Here is a 19883-nt window from a genome sequence, read left to right as displayed (position 1 = left end):
TGTAGTTATTTAGGAGGTAATTTGGTTACACATTATGTCATTCAGTAAACAACAGCAGTGATTTCCTTACTAGGACTTAGGACTTCTATGTCTATGGGCTTTGACCAGGTCTACAGTGCCAGACAAGAATTCTCTCCTCTGGTGCAGACTTCAAATTCAATCAGAAAGTGGTTGGTTGTCCCTATGATATAGACTTGCCACAGTTGTACCAGTGGGCTCATCTTGCCTGTCCAGTTGATAGTTTAGCATGCAAGGACTGGACTTAGTAAGACTGCATTGCAGTTCTTCCTTAGCAGCCTGCATGGCACCTCCTGGCAGTGTGAGAGCAAGCCAGTAGGAAGAAAGCTCCCGGCGAAGTCCAACTTTCAGGAATAGGTTTTTGCCATCTAGTTCTGTTGCACAGCAAACAACAGTGGCAATAACCTTTTTATTTGGGGTCCTCAGGGGAATCCTTAATCAACAACTCACAGGAGGTAACCTACCTCTCTGACACAGGGATTTTCATTTAATGACTCATGTTTCCCAGGAGCAGCTTTATCTATCTATGCAGAGTCCGTCCACTTAAACTCATTGTTTTTATATTTTATACTTTTAAGCTATCTTACCAATTATCAGTCTTCCTTAGGGTTTTTCATATATCGTTAGTTTTAGCTGATCTTCTCCCTTGGCCCCTTTGTTTCTTCCATCTCTTTAGCACCCTCCCCATTCAGTCCTTGCACCCCAATAGTAAGTCTTTAAGTCAGACAGTACGCAGAAGCACCCATCAGCATGAGCAATGAGGCTTAAAAGCCAAATATGAAAACAATAGGGAGATTTTCTAATTGGCTACAGCTGGATGTCTGCCTTATTTTGACATGGTGCAATGAGCTGGCTGCCAGTGATTGGTTAAAACCCAGCTGTATGTGATTGGCTGAAGCTGCACTGTTTGTATTATGTCAAGTTAGGCTATTTAGTACTCTTGGCTTGTAGTTTGTTAGGTAGGAAATGAAATAGGCAAACAGCATCAAACTAGTGAGCTCCTGCTTATTTCATTAAACATTTCTGATACAATTGTAATTTACCATATTGGGAATGAGTTCTTCAGGCAGAAGAAAATGAGGTCTAAGGCCCGACATTGTCTACAGAATCCTAAACTTATTTTTAAAATTTATTTTTTTATGTGAATGGGTGTTTTGCCAGCATGTGTGTCTATAGCACTACTTGCATGCATGGTGCTGATAGAGGCCAGAAGAGGGCATTAGATCCCCTAAAACTGGAGCTACATATCGTTGTGGGTACTGAGAATCAGACTCTGGTCCTCTGGAAGAGGACCTTAGCTGCCATCTCTCCAGACCCAGAATCCTAATCTTTTCATGTATTTGTAAATAGTTGAGGGATCTTGGCATGGATACACATGTGGTTCCTTTTCCTAGATCCATTGTTATAGAACAGTGGTGTCCTTCAAATTCCAGGTCTGAATTTGAGACTTGTTAATACACCTTGTAGTAATCTCCTATTGTACATCCCCAGTTAAGCAATAAATAAAGACCTGAAGGTCTTAGTTACATCTCTTCCAATATAACTGCTTCTGAAAACAAAGAAGTGAAGTGATGGAGAGTGAGAGTGTCATTACAGGCCACCATCGTATATGTAGATTGCTTAGATACGAGATAATTAAAAGTGAGGCTCATTTCCCAAATGGGTGGCTTGGCTGAGAAAAACTCGTCAGGTATATGACATGTGCAAAAAGGACAATCGACCAAGAAAGTAACAAGTACAGGGCTATAGCGTACACCTCACTCGTATCCTGTAATCAGCTTATTTCCTATCAGTATACACTTAGCATGATCCAAATGTTTCATTGTTATATACTTAAAATATTTAGATGATACAAGTACAATTAAATAGAGTATGTACATATAATTTCTTTAGTCTTTTCAATTGAGTAATAATGTCATATCCTCAGAAAAGTACAACATATAAAGACTTAAGACAATCCATGTTGGTCCTACTAATAAATAGTATGAGGGAGCTGTCGCTGTGTGAGACTGAGGATGGATACGTGTGGACCAATGCTACCAGTAGTAGTTGAGAAGACTGTGAATTATAATTTTTTATTTAAACTGTTGTGTGCTGCATGATTTTAATCTGCCTTTTATAAGACAGTATTTCTGTGAATGAACAATAGGGAAAAGTTCTCTAAAGGATTCCAACAAGTAGTTCAGACATCTCTTTCTTCTCTCTTGGCTTTTTGACCATTTGGTGAAGTACTGCTTATTGATCCCAGTAAGGAGTATCCTCCAATTGGTCCCAGCTGCTCCACTAGGTTTTGATATTTTACCTGGGAATGCAGAGCCATTTTTCCCTTAATTTTTAAATATAACAGTAGAATACAAAAAATATTTTAAAGGACAGGAAAAGAAGAAAAGAGAGGAGGTGCTAATAGGTGATTATTGTCTAGCAAAAAAAAAAATTCTGAATAGACTGTGAAATCAATGTTAGTGTAGAACAAGCCTGTAATTTGTGAAAATCAGAGTAAAGGCAAGAGGGGCAAGAAGCCGAATGATGTTCACCTGTGTTCTTGTTACTGGATAATCCTGTTTTCAGATTTCTGCCAGTTAATGCCTCTCATTGCCAGCTTGTCAGTCTGTCATTCTGTCTCCTAAACTGTACTTGTCAAAGTCTATGATTTTCACAAGTAAACTCCATCAGTAAAATGTCGGTGCAACAGGATTTGATGGAATATCACTGGTAAATTAACTTTTGATCATTCCTGACAGCCTTAATCAGATCAATAATATCAGTGTCCATCCTTGTCCCAGACCTTCAGCTCCCTCTGCTGAACAGCATTCTTAGAAAGGGACTGTTGTATGCTCTCCTCAAAAGTGTTCACGTACAGGAAGGCTTGACTGTGTGCATGTACAGGAAGACTTTGACTATGTGCATCTATAGGAAGACTAGACTATGTTCATGTACAGGAAGGCTTGACTATATACATATGTAGGAAGACTTGACTGTGTGCATGTACAGGAAGACTTGACTGTGTGCATATACAGGAAGACTAGACTGTGTGCATGTGCAGGAAGGCTTGACTGTGCACATGTACAGGAATACTTGACTGTGTGCATGTATAGGAAGGCTTGACTGTGTGCATGTGCAGGAAGACTTGACTGTGTGCATGTACAGGAAGACTTGACTAAGTGCACATATAGGAAGTGTCATCTTTTCATTCCATTGAAAAAATAAAAGCTACTCAGAGAGTTATAAGCTCTGTTAAACACCAGTGTCCCCAGGACACCGTTGGAATGTTGATATCTGTAGTCATATTGTGCCTCTGAGAATCAGTTCTCATGAGAAGTCAGTCATGTGGTATGTTTGACAGGAAGGAGATGAGGTGAAAGGAGAGAGTAATACATTTCACCAGAAACTCTCACAAATTTAGAAACCACTACTTCAAGAGAAATAAATGAATCTAATAATAAAAATCACTTTATTTAAGTTGGAATTTATGAAAAAGATCAATTAAACATGAGGCTCTTAAAATTATTTATAGATATATGTGTAAGAGGTGGGATTTTTAAATACACTATTAATCAAGAATGACCTTTCTTTACAGAAACTATTTCTTTCCCATTTCGGTGGGTAAAATTGAAATAAATGCAATCTCTGTAGCAGTTATCACCTATGCTTTTCTCATTTCTACTTCCCTTAATTATTCTGTAAATGAAGCATGTGGTTCTGGAAACAGTGGACACAGAGAGAAACACATATTAATCTTTTTTATTTCAGCTGTAATGAACAGTATTGATTATAAACATATGTGTGTTTTGTTGGTATTGTTCCCAAATCTCTTTATCACATCTCATAAAATTAGTTCTAGATTTAATATACATGAATTTTATCACAAGGTAGACTGTGTAACTCTATACAGGAAAAATTATCCTTAAATACAAGAAGCTCTGAGTTCAATTCTCAGTACCAAAAATGAAAATCAAAGCAAGAGAATGAAGGTGTAGTCCTCAGCTCTAGTCTTCTTTCTTAGGAAGATGACTTTGCTAACTGCCTTAATTTGTTTGATTGTTGCTGTGGTAAAATACTACAACAAAAGCAGTGTAAGGAAGAGTTTTTACTCACCGTTCCTGTTACAGTCCGTAGTGGAGGAAGGCAAGACAGCATTTATTGAAGCATCCTGTGACATTATGTCCTCAGACAGAAGACGATGATGAAGGCATGTTAATACTAAGCTTCCTTCTCTACTTGATGCATTCTAGAATATCCTGCGCAGGGAATGGTCCCACCCACAACTAACACGAGTCTTTCCACATCAAATAATGTAATCAATACAATCGCCTACTGATATGCCCAGGGGCCTGTTTCCTGGTGTGATCCTTGGGTTTTCTCAAGGTGACAGTTCACATAAATCATCACACCAATATAAACAAATATTAGGCTAATGCAGAACTGATTACAACCAAATACCCTACGTGACCATACTGGTTAGGTGAGTAAAAAATGGCACATTCCACCACTTGCTACAGAAGTGATGTGTTTATCCTATAAGTAAGTAGAAATAATAAATCATTTTTTCTGAACCATATGACAATTTATACAGTTATACAGTTGTATAGTCATCATTTTCTGAACTGTATAATGATAAGGAAATGTAGCATAAACATGGTTATATAGTTACTAATGATATATACTAGCTATCAGTATTCAGAAACTGAAGTATGGCTCAGGGTGGTTATTTGAGTGACTGTATTAAAACAAAAATATATGTCAATATGAAAAAAATGTTTGCAGTATCAGAAAAAAAATGGGGAAAAAATCTGAGACATACATGGTCATTGTTTAAACATTAGGGGCAAGAAAGAGTAGATGCCCTCATCAAATCAATAGCCTATTGACAAAAAGAAAAAAGAAGAATATGAAAGTAGGAGAGAGACTTTTAGAGAAGAGAAAGGATGGGGTAGCAGAACTTACAGTGGGCAATGGGCTAGATATGATGAAAGTATGTTCCATGTATGTATGGAATGTCACAATGAGGCCAATTATTCTTTACAGTTAGCATGCACTAGTTAGGAAAGCCTACATACTACTCTTCCTAGCACTACCGCTCTGTCCTGTAGAAGTGTATAGATCAGGAATGTCAAAGCATATTAGCCACACAGTATCTTTCCCATTTCATAATTAAGCTAATCCAGCAAATGCTTAGTGACCTGTCATTCAGCTGATACTCAGGGGATAATGCATTGCTACAGATGAATTCTCTTAGCATTTATTATCTATGACATTTAAGTTCTCATTTTCAGTCTGATAAACAAAGTAGAAGTAAGAATGGTAGATTATATCAAAGCAAGTATGCATGTAAAATACAGAAAGATAAGATTCTATGCTATCATTGTTACTGATTTTGATGACAATCTTTGAGTTTCTGATTCAACTGCAATAAATACAGGGAAAAAATGTTTATAGCAGACACTCTGGTGTTTAAAATTGCAAAGACATTCACCTAGTCAGCTTTGGATGAAACTACAATAGCTCCCATCTCTAGTCTTTTACAGCACCCACCAAATGTGATGACCATAGTTTCTGACTGACATTGTGTGTTATAATGCACTTTGAAATAAAGAATGCGTATAGCTAGAGTACAAAACAGAATGATTATTGATTATATTTTATTTTCATCACTTACAATTAAGTATAACATAACGTAAGATTTTTTTTCTAACCCCAGCGTGTTTCAGAAAACTGTGGTGATAAACAGATAATATTGATGATGATCCTGAGTTTCATAGTTCGGTGGTATGTGGATGTATGTGTGTGTTTGTGCACCCATGCTGCTGCTCTGTCTGTTTGGTTGAGTAGTTGTCTTTCTGCCTATTACAAGCCCTAATTCACTCATCTATAGGCTGTCGTGTTAACAGCTCTATGCTACCAAAGTTGCAACGATGACCTTCCTGTAAAGAAAAGGCCCAGGAATGGATGAATAAGCATCCAGACCTGGTATTTAATGAGAAAATTCTGGATGAGTTATTACTGGGGCTTGTTGAACTTGTGCAGAGGTGGTTCTGTTCTAGATGACACTGGTAATTATTACCACTACAAGTAAATGCAAAGAATTTGGCAGAATTTGTTCTTTTAGAATTGTTTTAATTGTATCCTCTTATGTAAATATTCAAGGTTTAAGGAATATGGTTTTTAAATATCCTTTGTACCTCAGAAACCCTGTGACCCACTGATCCTCCTTTTTTCCAGTATGTAGTGTTGTGTGCACTATTGCAGTGAATGTCTTGTTTCAACATTGAGTCAGGAGTTTCATCTCTATCATGTGTGTATTTATTTATATTTAAGGCATGTGCAATTATAAGAGCAAGGGTTGACAGGTGACTGCTATGCTTTCAAAATTGTAAGATGTGTTATTAACACAGCCGACATTTCAGAATGAACTACATTTATTTCCGTTCATGTTCGCAGGAAGTCCAGCACAACTGCCAGCTTCACAGAATCTCATTTTGTGCAGATGATAAAACAGACAAGAGGATATTCACTTTCATATGCAAAGATTCCGAGTCAAATAAACATTTGTGTTATGTATTTGACAGTGAAAAGTGTGTAAGTATGCCAGATGTTTTAGGGCGGTTTGTTCTCTTTTCCAAGCCAGGGATTGTCTTGTTTCCGGCATGAACAAAGTATTTGGAAATGAATAAGGCCTGCAAATGCTTAACTGCATTAATAGGTCCATCCTGTCATGAGAACAGCCTTCAGGATTTCATCCTAACTAAATGCTTATGTTCATTAACAAAAGCTCGCATGCAAATTTCTTTCATTAGAGCATCATGGCTACTTTTATATGTTTGCATTTATATCAAAATAGTGTAGTCTATTTTAAATTTTAATCTAAAGGTTATTGACTAATGTCTGCATGATGTAAAGAGAAGCAGTGAGCGAAGTGAGCTTTTCTTAGAATATGAGGAATTCAGTGACGACAAATACTTTAAGCTGAGGAATAAATGCTGTATGGCTTCGTAAATTGTTTCCAATTCTTTGAAAATTGGTTTTTGATGTTTATTATTCAGAACACTTAACATAAGTAGTGGTGTTGAGGTCCCTTCCCCGTGTGTGTGTGTGTGTGTGTGTGTGTGTGTGTGTGTGTGTGTGTGTACTATGAATGAATTCTGATGTTCTTCACATGTAAAGGTGTTTGAGAAATTCTGAAATGCAACAATTCCTTAATCATCCAACATATTAAGGAAAACCCTGTGTCTTGCTTATAAGTGTAAGCTAATTTTCATAGCCAAGTCTGCATTCTGTTATAAAACCTAATCTGAGCACATATTGCAGCCATTGATGGCGTCAATGGAAAACCATCCAACCTCAACAACATTGTTGGATTAAAATGGAAATAGAACTAAACTCATTTAGATTCTATTTTTTCCTTGTTCTCAAAAATAGAAAATTACTAATGTCATGATGTGGTTTATTTATCTGGTTTTTCCATGTGGACTTTTTGAAAATAAATACCTGTTTACTTCATACTTATTTCTTACACCAGGTGGATAACAGATACCCAGCAATATTTTTTTCTTGATGGAAAATACAGTGTTTAAATTTACTCAAAGTAACTAAGTTATTTCCTACATCTTTTAAATTTTAGAGCTCTTAAAAAACAAGTTCATGTGGTGACTATTTGGCATCACATAAGATCTATTTGGAATTTTGTAAATGTTACAGATGATGTAAACATCATCTGAAAAGTATGCTTCTCAATGCAAGTCAGTATTCTACAGACAAGAAGGGATTTTACATGGAGACCACATTATTTATAATTCACCCCACTTCACAAGTGCACCATAGTTGCATATTTCTATGCTTCCTCAGCATGGTGTTTGCATTTTGTTTGTATGATTGAGAATATTAAAGCAGATATTCCTAAAATAATTTATATTTTAAGATATAACTCTCTTTTAGCATTTACACCAAAGCAATAAACTCAGTTTTCTTTCATCCATGCCTTGATCATGGAAATCAACTTCCTTGGAATCCTCTGAAATGGTTCATAATTAGAATTCATAATAAATACCAACATTCTTAAAATTATGTACTATTTCATAATCTTTCCTTCATACCCATCTAAATCTATTATGTTTATAAAGCAAAACTGTGTTTCTTATATAGCTACATCATATTTTTTAAAGTATAGGTCTTTTTTTTTTAACCTCAAGGACAATTTTATTAGAGTTTAATTGCTGAACTTATATGGAAGGCACGTTATAAATCCCAGCATCTGTCTGGAGGAGGAGAACGATGAAGGGATAAAACCCTCCATTTGAGTTACTGACGTGAGGCTTGCCACATGAGGAAGAGGGCACTAGAGAAAGAACAAAGAAGCTCAAAATGTTGGGAAAAGGATGCTTTAGAAAGATAAAAAGAAAATGAGAAATATTAACGCTTTTATGAGTAATTCAGACAAAGGGGCTGACTTACAAAGCTGTGTGCTGTGGTCCAGTAAACTATCGCATAGGGGCCTAAAATTCTGGGAAAGGAAGATGTCTCTCAGCGAACCCACCTTTCTAAGAGTGGGCCTGCTTTCATGTGCTCAAAGAGGAACTGTTTCCTCAGTTGTATTGTATTTTTTCACTACATGTTTAATTATATCTCTAATTAAAATATGAACATAAATGTAATATTGACTTGATCTATATGCAGAAATTTTGACATGCCACCCTTTCTAATTAATAACAATAAATAATATTAGTTATTATAATGAATTAATCATAGAATATTAAAATGACAATGAATTTTAGCCTTATTGATAGAATACATTCATTTAAAGAAAAAAGAAAGAAAAATCAAAGCTGCAGAAATGTTTCCCCATGTGACATTTAGTAACAGAATGATGGAGACATCTAAGTCTTCCGAGTTGCATCCTTGTTCTCAATCTCTTCACATTAAGACATACCCCTTTCTCCATAGTCCAGGAGAAGCAAAAGAAGCCAGAATTCCACAGCGAGAAAGCTTGCCCTCTGTCACCACCAGGCAACAAGATTTCTTTTTGCTTTCATTTTCTTCCTGGAATTGTGTCTAAGATAACACCTAAAATTGGGGTTGTAAATTTCTCAAATTTGTCGGTAGCCCAGAATACCTTAGATTGAACCAAATATCACTCTTCATATCAGGAAACAGAAAATCTTAAAGTAAATGAAAAGAGTTAACTAATAGGTTGTAACATGAGGAAGCCAGAGATGCTGGATTTTAAAACAATGACTAGAACAATCAACCATCTTAAAATGTAAAAAAAAAAAAAAAGAAATTATGAACACAATTTTTAAAAATTAATGTTTTATTAAGAAATAAAAATAGCTAATCAAGCTGGGTGGTTGTAGCACATGTCTTTAATCCCAGCACTCGGGATGCAGAGGCAGGTGGACCTCTGAGTTTGAGGCCAGATAGGTCTACAGAATGAATTCAAGGACAGACAGGACTATACAGAAAAACCCTGTCTCAAAAAACAAAAACAAAACAAAACAAACAAACAAAAAAAAAAAGGAAAGAGGAGGGTAATCTAATCAAAGATATAGAAGAAATAAGAGTTAGACCTGGAAGTCTGACAAATGAAAGACAGATACAAAAATTGTAAAATTAACCTTGTACAATATTTGTAGACTGGAAACTAAATAATTTATGAAGAAGATGACAGATGGTATATTTAAGTAGAAAGGCACACCGTGTTCACAGATTGGAACACTCAGTGCTATATGTTTGCACATGTTTCTATTTAAGCCTGTTACAGGTTTTATTCAAGTCTTTGAATCACAGTAATAGCTTTTGTACTGTAGACAAGATTATTATAAATTTACATGAATGCAAAAGAACTGGAATTGTTCTAGCAATTCTGAAAAATAGCAGTAACAAGCAAAACATGAATCTACCTTATATGGAGGTTTCTTTATGGTTCTGTAAGTGAGAGACATCCAGGGCCATGGAACAGACTGTAGAACACAGAAAGAGAATACACAAATACATGCTTCCCTGGTTTTTGATAACAGTACAAAAGCAGAATGGTAAAGATAGTTTTTGCTTATTTTTCTTTTTAAGACATGGTTTTATTCTTTGTCCCAGGTTGGCCTGGAATTCAGTAGTTACTCCAAGTTGCTATTGAACTTGTGTCTTTCTGCCTCTGTCTGCAATACATTGCTCCTGCAAACATGCTTCACTATGCTCAGTAAAATTAGATAGCCTTTTAACACAAACTGTGGGTTCATATGGTCAGCTCATGCCAACAAAATGTACCTCAAACGTCATCTACACACTTACTGGAAATCTACCATGGACTTAGATGTAAAGTATACAACTGTATTTACTGGAAATCCACTATGGGCTTAGATATAAGTGTACAACTGTAAAACATTTGGGGGGAAAAGCAGGAGATAGTCAAGTTATGTAAAGAAGTTTTAGACTTTGCAATCAAATCAGGATCTATAAATGGATGAAAAGAAAACTTGTAGTTTTTTTCCCAAAAAAAAAAAAAACCCTCATTTTTTCAGGCTTGGAAATTTATAAAAGTAGGCAAACTAAAAGTCAACATGAAAAGCATTATTTGAAAGGCAAGTTTTAGACATTGAAAAAACTGAATAATACATGAAAAATTATGACTCATCTATGCATGTAACAGAAACCTCAAAATACTCAACAAAGTAATTTGAGAAATGCAAGGAGAAATAGGCAAATCCACAATTATAGAGAAAGCCTTCTGACAGGTAAAAGGGATATCTGGGCACTTCTTACATGAGTACACTGGACCATGCGATTTTCAGGTGTTCTCTAAAGCGATCAAGAATGAATAATAATTTGATTATTTATATACATTTGCCATGATGTTTTGTACCTGATAAACAGAATAAGATTTTAGCCATCCATGAGACATTCATTAAGTATGTATTATTCAGCACCCACCCTAATGGAAAGACAATAAGGACAATGACAATTGTGACCACTGCCATTGTCCCAGGAACGTGGCCGTTAAGAGTGCAATTAATGACTTTTATTGTGGATGTGGCAATGGCTCTGAAGGATGATTTGGCAGCATACACTGGTGTCCGTGGTATTTGACGGAATTATCTTTCTGATAAAGCGTCTTAAATGAGTGCTGTCAAACATGGGAGGAGAGGAACAAAACTGTAAGGAAATACTAGAAATGGAAATGCTAAAAGGACAGGGAATAGTCAAGTATGCTAAAACCATTCAAGAGAATGTTGCCTTTAAAATGGCATTTGTGGAGCTTACAGAATAATGCTTCAAAGGTGAGAAAAGTGCAGCATTAAACTAGTACATTGTATGCCACCGTGTAGGAACCCCAAATGTTTAATGGTTATAAATTACCTTTTATGGTTTAAAATAAAAGAAGGAAAGAAAAAAAAGAAAGAAAACTTATGCTTTCTACCTTCCAGTTTAGGTAAGTTTTTGCTTTGCATTCATTTTGAAACATTCTTTTCCATCGTAAACTAAGAAAATATTTCTACTGAAGTCACATGAGCTTTGTACAATAGCAACCTAGACTTAAGTCTTGATGTCATTTAAAGCTAAAGTATTTTAGACCTCTTTTTGAAGACTATTTACATAAATGTTTTAGGTTTAAGAATTTTTTAAAGTATTGTAATAGTTAGTAAGGAATTACCCTCCCGAAAAAACTGCTTACTTTTTGCCCTGTAAATTAACTTCCACAAATAAGTAAATAAATGTCAAATTATAAAGTAGTGATAGACAGAGGTAGTTTAAACTAAAGCAATACAAATTACAGATTCAGGTTTTCAGTTTCTTTGGAAGTCACTGTAGTGTGCACAGTGCTCTGCCACATCTTAGACTTGCTGCAGAAAACAAATTTGACTCCACCTTCAAAATCCCAAAGCCAAACACTCATGGATATTTAACTTGATTAAATAAAGTCATTCCATGCTGTGTAACTGCCAGATGCCTGGAAGAAAAAAGCCACCATAGCAATGAACTGAGAGCAGCTGATGACTACGGTCTCATCCGTTGTCTTCCGTAGGATAATGTGAAGGTTGCTATTGTGCAAAAGGCTCTTACAGAGATGATGAAACAAGCTAAGCCTGGAAAGAGGTGTTTGCGAACCTCAGAGGAGACAAGCTAGTGTCGAGAAGCTAGTGTTCTGCAGTATAAAGTCCATCAAGTTAGAGAACGAGAACGGACAAAAGGCACATCTCATTTGATGAGGAGGATCTATGGATGACAGATTTGCACATGAAAGACGTCCCATGGTAGCATTTATTAGGAAAATGAAGTTTAGAAATCAAACTGAGACATTTGCTACCCAAAACGTTACAATAAAACCTCCAAATGCTGATGAGAATGTGGAAACTGCATGACTCATGCGTAGCTGCTGGGAACACTAAATGCTAAAGCCATTTAGGGTAAACAGTTTGTAAGTCTTTTCAGAAACTTAACATGCAACTCTTGTATGAACAGTTTGGAAATTCACAACACAGAAATCAAAGTTTAAAATATTCACAGAAAAACAAACCTGACAATATTTACAAATGTGCATGCATATGTGTTTGTTTGCATGAGTTTAGCTTATTGCTAATAGCCCCAAACTACAATCACCCTAAAGAGTAGGTGAATAAACACTCTTTATACATTCCAACCTCAGAACTTAGCAATGGAAAGGAATGAGTTGTCAGTGCATACAGCAGTTCCATGGCTCTGCAAACAGAGGAAAAGACCAGTCCCAGAGCATAGTGTTCCATGATTCTACATCTATAGTGCTCCAAAACAGACAAAATCACAGAAACAGAGCAAATTGACGTTTGCTGATGGTCTGAGGGAAAGGTGAGAACAGACTGGAAAAGGAATGCCTCTACAGCAAGGTGAAGGATTGTTGTCATGAAGTTTTCCGTACTTTGGCTATATTATCCATATCCTAGCTGTGATTTGTGCTACACCTTTGAGACATGGTATCATTAGAAAGAGCAGGAGACAGTGTTAACAGGACCTGTCTGTGCAAATTCTTATAATTTAAGGTAAATCTAAAACATGTAACTAGTATTTTTCTATCCTGCCAGTCAGCTCCCAAATAATGACATGGAGACTTATTCATTATGAAAGCTTGGCCTTAGCATAGGCTTGTCCCACTAGCTCTTATAACTTAAATTAGCCTGCTTCTATTAATCTACATTTTATCATATGACTTTTTACCTTTATTTCATTCTACGTGTCCAACTTTATCCATGTCTTGTTGGTGTCTCATTGACATGATTCGAGTGCTTAGATTCCTCCTCTTCTCTCTCCCTGGAAATCCTGCCTGTCCTCCTTGCCTAGTCACTAACCATTCAGCTTTTTATTACACCAATCACAGCAATACATCTTCACAGTGTACAAATATCCCACAACAACAACAAAAAAAAAATCACAAAAAAAAAGTGATGGCCTATTTGAAGCCAAACATTCATCTTACTTTAAATAAATAAATGCCATAGAGATTCACTCATGACCCCAGACCTGCAAAGCCAAGAAGGGAAAGAATGTGTATGGTTGCATGCACCTTTAGTTCCATCACTTGGGAGGCAGAAGCAGGCAGATCACTGTGAGTTCAAGGCCAGCCTTGTCCACAAAGTGAATTATAGGCCAGCGAGCTTCAAAATATTAAAACAAAAACCACACATCACATTTTCTGTTTGTTTCTAGTTTAGATGATGGCCTATTCTACTAAACAATGGACTGCAGTTCCCTTAACCAGGGTTAAATCATGCCATGTTATAAAACTTTCACATTTATAAAACTTCCATTAATTCTGTGTAGAAAATTGGGTTATTATCAAGACACATATGCATCATTAATATAGGAGGAATCCACTCTGCCCAATATGTCCATAGTGGAAACGTTTATAATAAATTCTTATAGTCATATTTTGTGTTTTAATTTTTGAAACAGCCTACATTTTTCATCCTTATTTTGTGTAGCAAAGCCCTCTTTTAATAAAATGACAGCGTAAATTAAATAGCTAAGTTTTAAGAAGAATGTTTTGTTTTAGGTAGTTCATAATACGTAAAAAGTATTAGCAATGTTGGTTTGTTAAAGTGGGATTTTTCACTATTTAATGTTACCACTATTTTCCTGTCATTAAAAACAGGAATTCATCTTATTATGACATTTGTCTGTGCATTGACTCAGTTAATGCCTTATTAAGACCCTTTGGGTTAATTAAGTAAATAAATATTTTATTCTAATTTATGCAAATGCCAGGAAATTGTGGAGATTCAGGTGAATAAGGAATGAGGTAGTGGACTCTGGGTATCTGTAGCTGTTTCTTCTTGATAGAATGTATACCAGGTCCAATTCAGAAGAGAACAATACTTTGTTCAGTTATCATCATCTTACAAAAAAATGTAAACTGTTAACACCACTGAAAATTAGAAGCTTTCAAATAAAATTTCACATTTTTGCGCTAATATCCCATGTTTAAGATCTGACCCTTTTTGCAACTGCTCACATCTCTGAGGAACAATGAACCAACGGGACCTAGTTGCTAGTCTAGAGAGGTCTTCCCTGGAATTCTCCATGGATCCCCCTACTCAGGTGGCTTCATTCCTGTCACCTGCCCAGAGCTTACAATCCCTTCTCATTAGGAAAAGAAAATAGAAACAAAACAGCAAGAGAAATCACTCAATTCGATTCTTGCATTTAATTGGTACCAGGTATTTAAGGAAGGGAGAAAAATAACTGCAGAAAGCTCTTCAACTCAACAGAGGGAAGGCTGCACTCACAGGACTTTCTAACTTGAATAGCTGCTCATTGGTGGCCTCCTTTTTCTACAGTTGATTTTATTCTTGAGGTTGATGGACCTCAGATCCTTATGCCAGCACAGAATACTTCCTACTAATGTCTCTGAAGACCTCCGGGTTTTTTTTTTTTTAATTCGTTTTTGGGGTGGGGGTGGGTAAATAACAGCATGATATATTGTTACTAATATGCAGATCTTCATTGTATGATTTTTACAAAGGCTGAAGAAATAACATTAACAATTGGCCAAGCTTTTGACCTGGCATACAGGAAATTTCTAGAATCTGGAGGAAAAGATGTGGAAACAAGAAAACAGATTGCTGGAATGCAGAAAAGAGTGAGTAACCTAACCTTCTCGCTTCACGTTTGTCTAATGTGCGTACAGGGAAGTTTGCTTATGGTCGAACAGACTGAGAAGGCCTGCCATTAATTGTTCCTCACACAGAGGGTGCTGCTTTCGCCATATTCCTATAATTCTTCATCCTGGGGCCTCTGCACAGTCTTTAACTGTTTTATATTGAATTCCCACAAGAACTTAGTGTTCTCATGTGACTTTGCTTCACTTCCTGATGCTTCTCATGGGGATCAGAGCAGCAGAGGCAGCAGATGCTGGGTAAGTGGATTCCCATGCAGATCGGATTCCTTTGTAATTCAATTACTCCACTTCTCCACCCTACAGTCTTCACAAGCAGCTTTTCTGTCTTGTGGTTATACTCCAAGATTATGGGTATAAATTGTACAGCTCAACAAGAAAACACAGAAATGCACATTAGGAACATAAAATTTACACACATAAGGTTTTTTGTTTTGTTTTGTTCTTATTTAATGTCTTTCCAGTGACTCAAGATTTTCTGATATTTGCCTGGCTTTAGCAACCAGTTTTCCTTGTGCACCAGAGAACTTTTGAGTTTTAATAGAACAAAACGTCATTTGCCAATGTAGCTGAGATAACAGCCAGTATTTTCCAAGAAAAAAAATCCTAAAAATTATTCAATAATCTTTTGATTTTTAGATCCAAGATTTAGAAACAGAAAATATGGAACTTAAAAATAAAGTACAAGATTTAGAAAACCGGTTGAGAATAACTCACGTGTCATCCTCTCCAGTAAGTACATTGAGTAAGTGTGTGATTCTATGATGTCAAACACCTCTCGATCATGAATCCCGTACTGATTTAAGCCATGTTTTGTGATCAATATCAAAACAAAGGCTGGATAGAGATGAAGACTGCCCAACAAGGTGCTTTTCCATGTTTAAATTCTGTAGGTAGTTCAGAACATAGTTATTTTTCATGTTACTCTTTTTGTTCCCCCATGTTTTCTAAAATAATTTAAGCCCTACTTTGATCTTAAGGTTTAATATACTTTTTCCCTTTGCGGCAAATCTGCCCTTCTTTCCTGTTGGTTATTATTTCCTGGGGTAGACACAGTGGTCATGCAGTCTAGACCTGCAATGCTGAACATCACTTTAGGAAATAGACTGAGAACAAGACCATGTACTGGATGTGGTTGCTTCAGACACTGAAATGCGCAGATTCTGTTCAGACATCATGAAAACATTTGTTATGAAGTTATTTGTGTCTGACCTGATCTATTTTGAAATCCTTTCCTTGATACCAGGGATGATACCATTATTAAGTAATTTTTGAAAGAGGTGCAATTTAAAGCTATATTTTTTCTAGTAAAGATGTATTTAATACTGAACATTTTTTCTGTTTAATAATCTGTACCATGAATAATCTTCATAATGCATCACACTGTTTACAGCATGATTGCATGGACTTAAACACCATTGTGAGACGAGTAAACTGTTGGAAAATGACAATTTTTATATACAGTATTTATATATAATTATATGCATACAATTTTATAGACAATATCATAATGACTTACCAGTTCATCACCATGAAGAAGGATGCTTCCATGAGAACTGGGCTTAGGGCTTCAAACTAGCATGACCTGAAAGTTTGATCTGTTTTTCCCTTTACTTTCAACTCATGTTTTTCTATCCTCTGTGGGAGAAAGTTGGTATGTCCATTGCTGAAAGAACTGGTGACAGTCAGCTGCAATAGCCAAGCAGAGGAAGGTTGGCAGACCCCTGAATGGAGACAATTTGCTTAGTGAGGTTATTGGTCTTAGCCTTCTCATCATAAACCCTCTTATTTTTCCTTTCACTTTATACTCCTCTCAAAGGTTTTGTGTTGTTTTGTTTTGCTTTGTTTCCCTTTTCTCAAGATACAGAACAATGGCCTGTCTTCTGCTTTGGCTCTAAAAACGCAAAATGCACCACACACCCTTTGAAGCCATGTTAAAATGGTTATTGTAAGTCTTGTAAAACACAGAGTATGAGGGAGAGTGCTTTTCCAGTGAGTCTTGAGTACTTGTTTCTAGAATTTATCAGGTATGCTTTGGTTCAGCCTTTGGGTTGTCAAAAAATAAAACAAGTATGTCATCATTTGGGATGCAAACCCAAAGAATATTCACCATGTTTCCTTTCTTTGAGGACAGAAATCTGAGGCCATTTCATTGAAGGTGAAGGTTTGGGAGGATCCAATAGTTTCGGACACATTTGAAGAACTGCTCCTCTCCAGCAGATCTTGCAAATATGTCCCAAGGCAGACACTGTCTTGCACTAACACTGGGTACCTGTGGAAAAATGGAGTCAGTGGTGAGGTTGTAAATGAGCAATGAAGGTTTGAATACAGTAAGGTCTTGGTTAAAGAAGATAAGTTTTCATTTAAGCAGGAAGAATAGGCTTAAATGTCTTACTGCAATTCAGAGACCTTCTAGAGCAGTGGTTCTCAACCTTCCTAGTGTTGCGAGCCTCATGTTGTGGTGACCCCCACAATAAAATTATTTCATTGCTATTTCATAGCTGTAATTTTGATACTGTTATGAATCATAATGTAAATATCTGATATGCAAGACCCCAATTAAAGGGTAGTTCAACTGCCAAAGGGGCTGTGACCCATAGTTTGAGAACCACTGTTCTGGAGCATGCACTGGTTATTCTCACCATAAGTAAATAATGAGTGTATGAAAAAGAACATAGAAAACTTTTGATTGTTAAAAGAGTCAATTAAAAATATTCTAGACTTCTAAAATTTAGTAAAGTTAAGTGAAATTACCAAAATTATGAATTATGACAAATCTGATCCAGTAATTTTGAAAATATTGTTATAGGGCTTTTCTTAACCTACTTCTATTCTTTATTTTTTCAGTACATTTTTTAGTTCAAGTAGAGTTACATCACTTACCCCCTTCCCTTTCCTTCCTCCAGCCCCTCCCAGATACCCTCATTCCAACCCTTCCCTGGATACCCAGCCAGTCTCATCCCTCTACTCTGAAATTGATAGCCTCTTTTTCTTTTATTATTTTTGTTACACACACACACACACACACACACACACACATACACACACACATATATATATTTATGTATATGTTTTCACAAATATATAAATATAATTGTTGTTTGTGTGTATATAGTTTCAGGCTTTTCTTTTTATGAGATTATTAACAATGTCTTTGCTTTTCATTTTCTATTTTCTCTACACAGCAATAAGCTGGCATAGTACTAAGTACAACTATATTTATTTTACCCCTGTAAAAATAACTTCCCACCTTTCTTATAGTAAAATTTTAAAAATAAGTTTTTGTTACCTTCAACTGTTTGATATGAAGTAGCTTATGAATACCCATTTTTAAAGGTTTGGATTGGGTCAAACTATTGAATTGGGAAAATGGCAGATGTATAATAATTAAAATACAAATTAAAGTGTAAGCATCTCTTAATGGTTTTCCATGTGCTTTCAGGTTAACCTATTTCTGGTAAGTTAGAAATAACTTGCATCTGTTCTTATGAAAAGTGAATGTTGCCTTCAAGGACACACTAGGAAAGCATACTTCATAGAATTCCTACAGCTTACTCTGGAATTGAGATTCTGTACACACTGTACATTTTACTTTTTTGTGTTGAACTTAGGAATAAAATATAGGATGCTTACAAAATGATTAAACTTGCCTGCAGTTTGGTTAAAGAAATAGAGGTAGTGGTCTATATAGTAACTGAAGAAATACTATAATTGATTAAGGATCCCGCATAGAATAATATAGGTGAGTTGTTTGCACATAATTAAATTGTCATTATATGCTTAATGAGTTTTCAATGTGTTTGTGTTGAGTGGAACACCCCCCAAACAGACGAACTCTTTACTGGCCATCCCAACACAGGATATTCACCGTCCTAAATTTCACTCAGTTGTCTAAGTCATGGGTTCTTTTTCTGACAAATAAAATAGGCCTTGATATTACCTATAATATGTATCTCCTTATTACTTTGAGATTGTGGAGACCTTTTTGTTGGTTTTAGAAATTGGTCCTCATGCTAAAGTATCATTTAGATACACTGAGAAATTTCCGTTCCTTGCCTCCACGCTTTGCTTTGTTCTGTGTTCTCGTGGTTTGGCAGTAGATGAGAGGCTGGTTTTCTGCCATTTGGGACTAATCGTCTAGGAGCAAGCTGATTTCCATTCATTATATTCACATGGCAGTGTCACTTATATTTATATTTGAAAAGAGGGTTTATTCTGCCCTCCTAGTTTCATGAACACCTTCAGAAGATTGTCCATTTATAAAATGTGGGCACACCAAGTTACGTCAAATTTTTCCTCATAATTTTTATGTCTGAGGGCTTGCAATTTATTTTACTAAGTCCAGAAGCTTTCAAACAAATCAAGCTAATCCCACAAGGTTAAATGAATAAAATTATAGTTTCAAGGAATACTGGACTGTCTGTTGCTGGGTAAAACAAATGTCTCCCTTTCAATTAACCAGTGTTAGATAAAATTCTACTTTTATATAATCTACTGTGCAGCCACTGATTAGACTCAGTCAGACAATTACACCCTAAAATGTGTATTTCGTTGTGGGTAAACAAACCTAGTGCTTTCTCAACTACTCTTGAATTCAAGCTAGGCAAGAGCACATTATGAAAACTCTCAGTTACACAACAAGCCAAATATGAGTCTTTAAACAAAGGCACAAAGTTTAAACATGAACATCAGTAAAGAACATTTGGTGCCCACAGAAAATGATTACTAGTTC

The 19883-nt window shown here is 36.0% G+C and overlaps 1 protein-coding gene across 1 annotated transcript in view; it reads left to right on the top strand.

Annotated features, from left to right (window-relative positions):
• Gulp1 (GULP PTB domain containing engulfment adaptor 1) overlaps positions 1-19883 on the top strand; it is a 257448-nt gene that overhangs the window by 220967 nt on the left and 16598 nt on the right. Inside the window, exons 6-8 of the mRNA XM_059278350.1 lie at positions 6457-6594; positions 14999-15115; positions 15791-15883. Of these exons, the coding sequence (XP_059134333.1) occupies positions 6457-6594; positions 14999-15115; positions 15791-15883 (348 nt within the window). The remainder of the gene's footprint in view (positions 1-6456; positions 6595-14998; positions 15116-15790; positions 15884-19883) is intronic.

This window comes from Peromyscus eremicus, chromosome 13 (assembly GCF_949786415.1).
Source record: "Peromyscus eremicus chromosome 13, PerEre_H2_v1, whole genome shotgun sequence".
Classification (NCBI taxonomy): domain Eukaryota; kingdom Metazoa; phylum Chordata; class Mammalia; order Rodentia; family Cricetidae; genus Peromyscus; species Peromyscus eremicus.
Note: the sequence above shows the minus strand (reverse complement) of the source record. Positions and strands in the feature narration are given on the sequence as shown.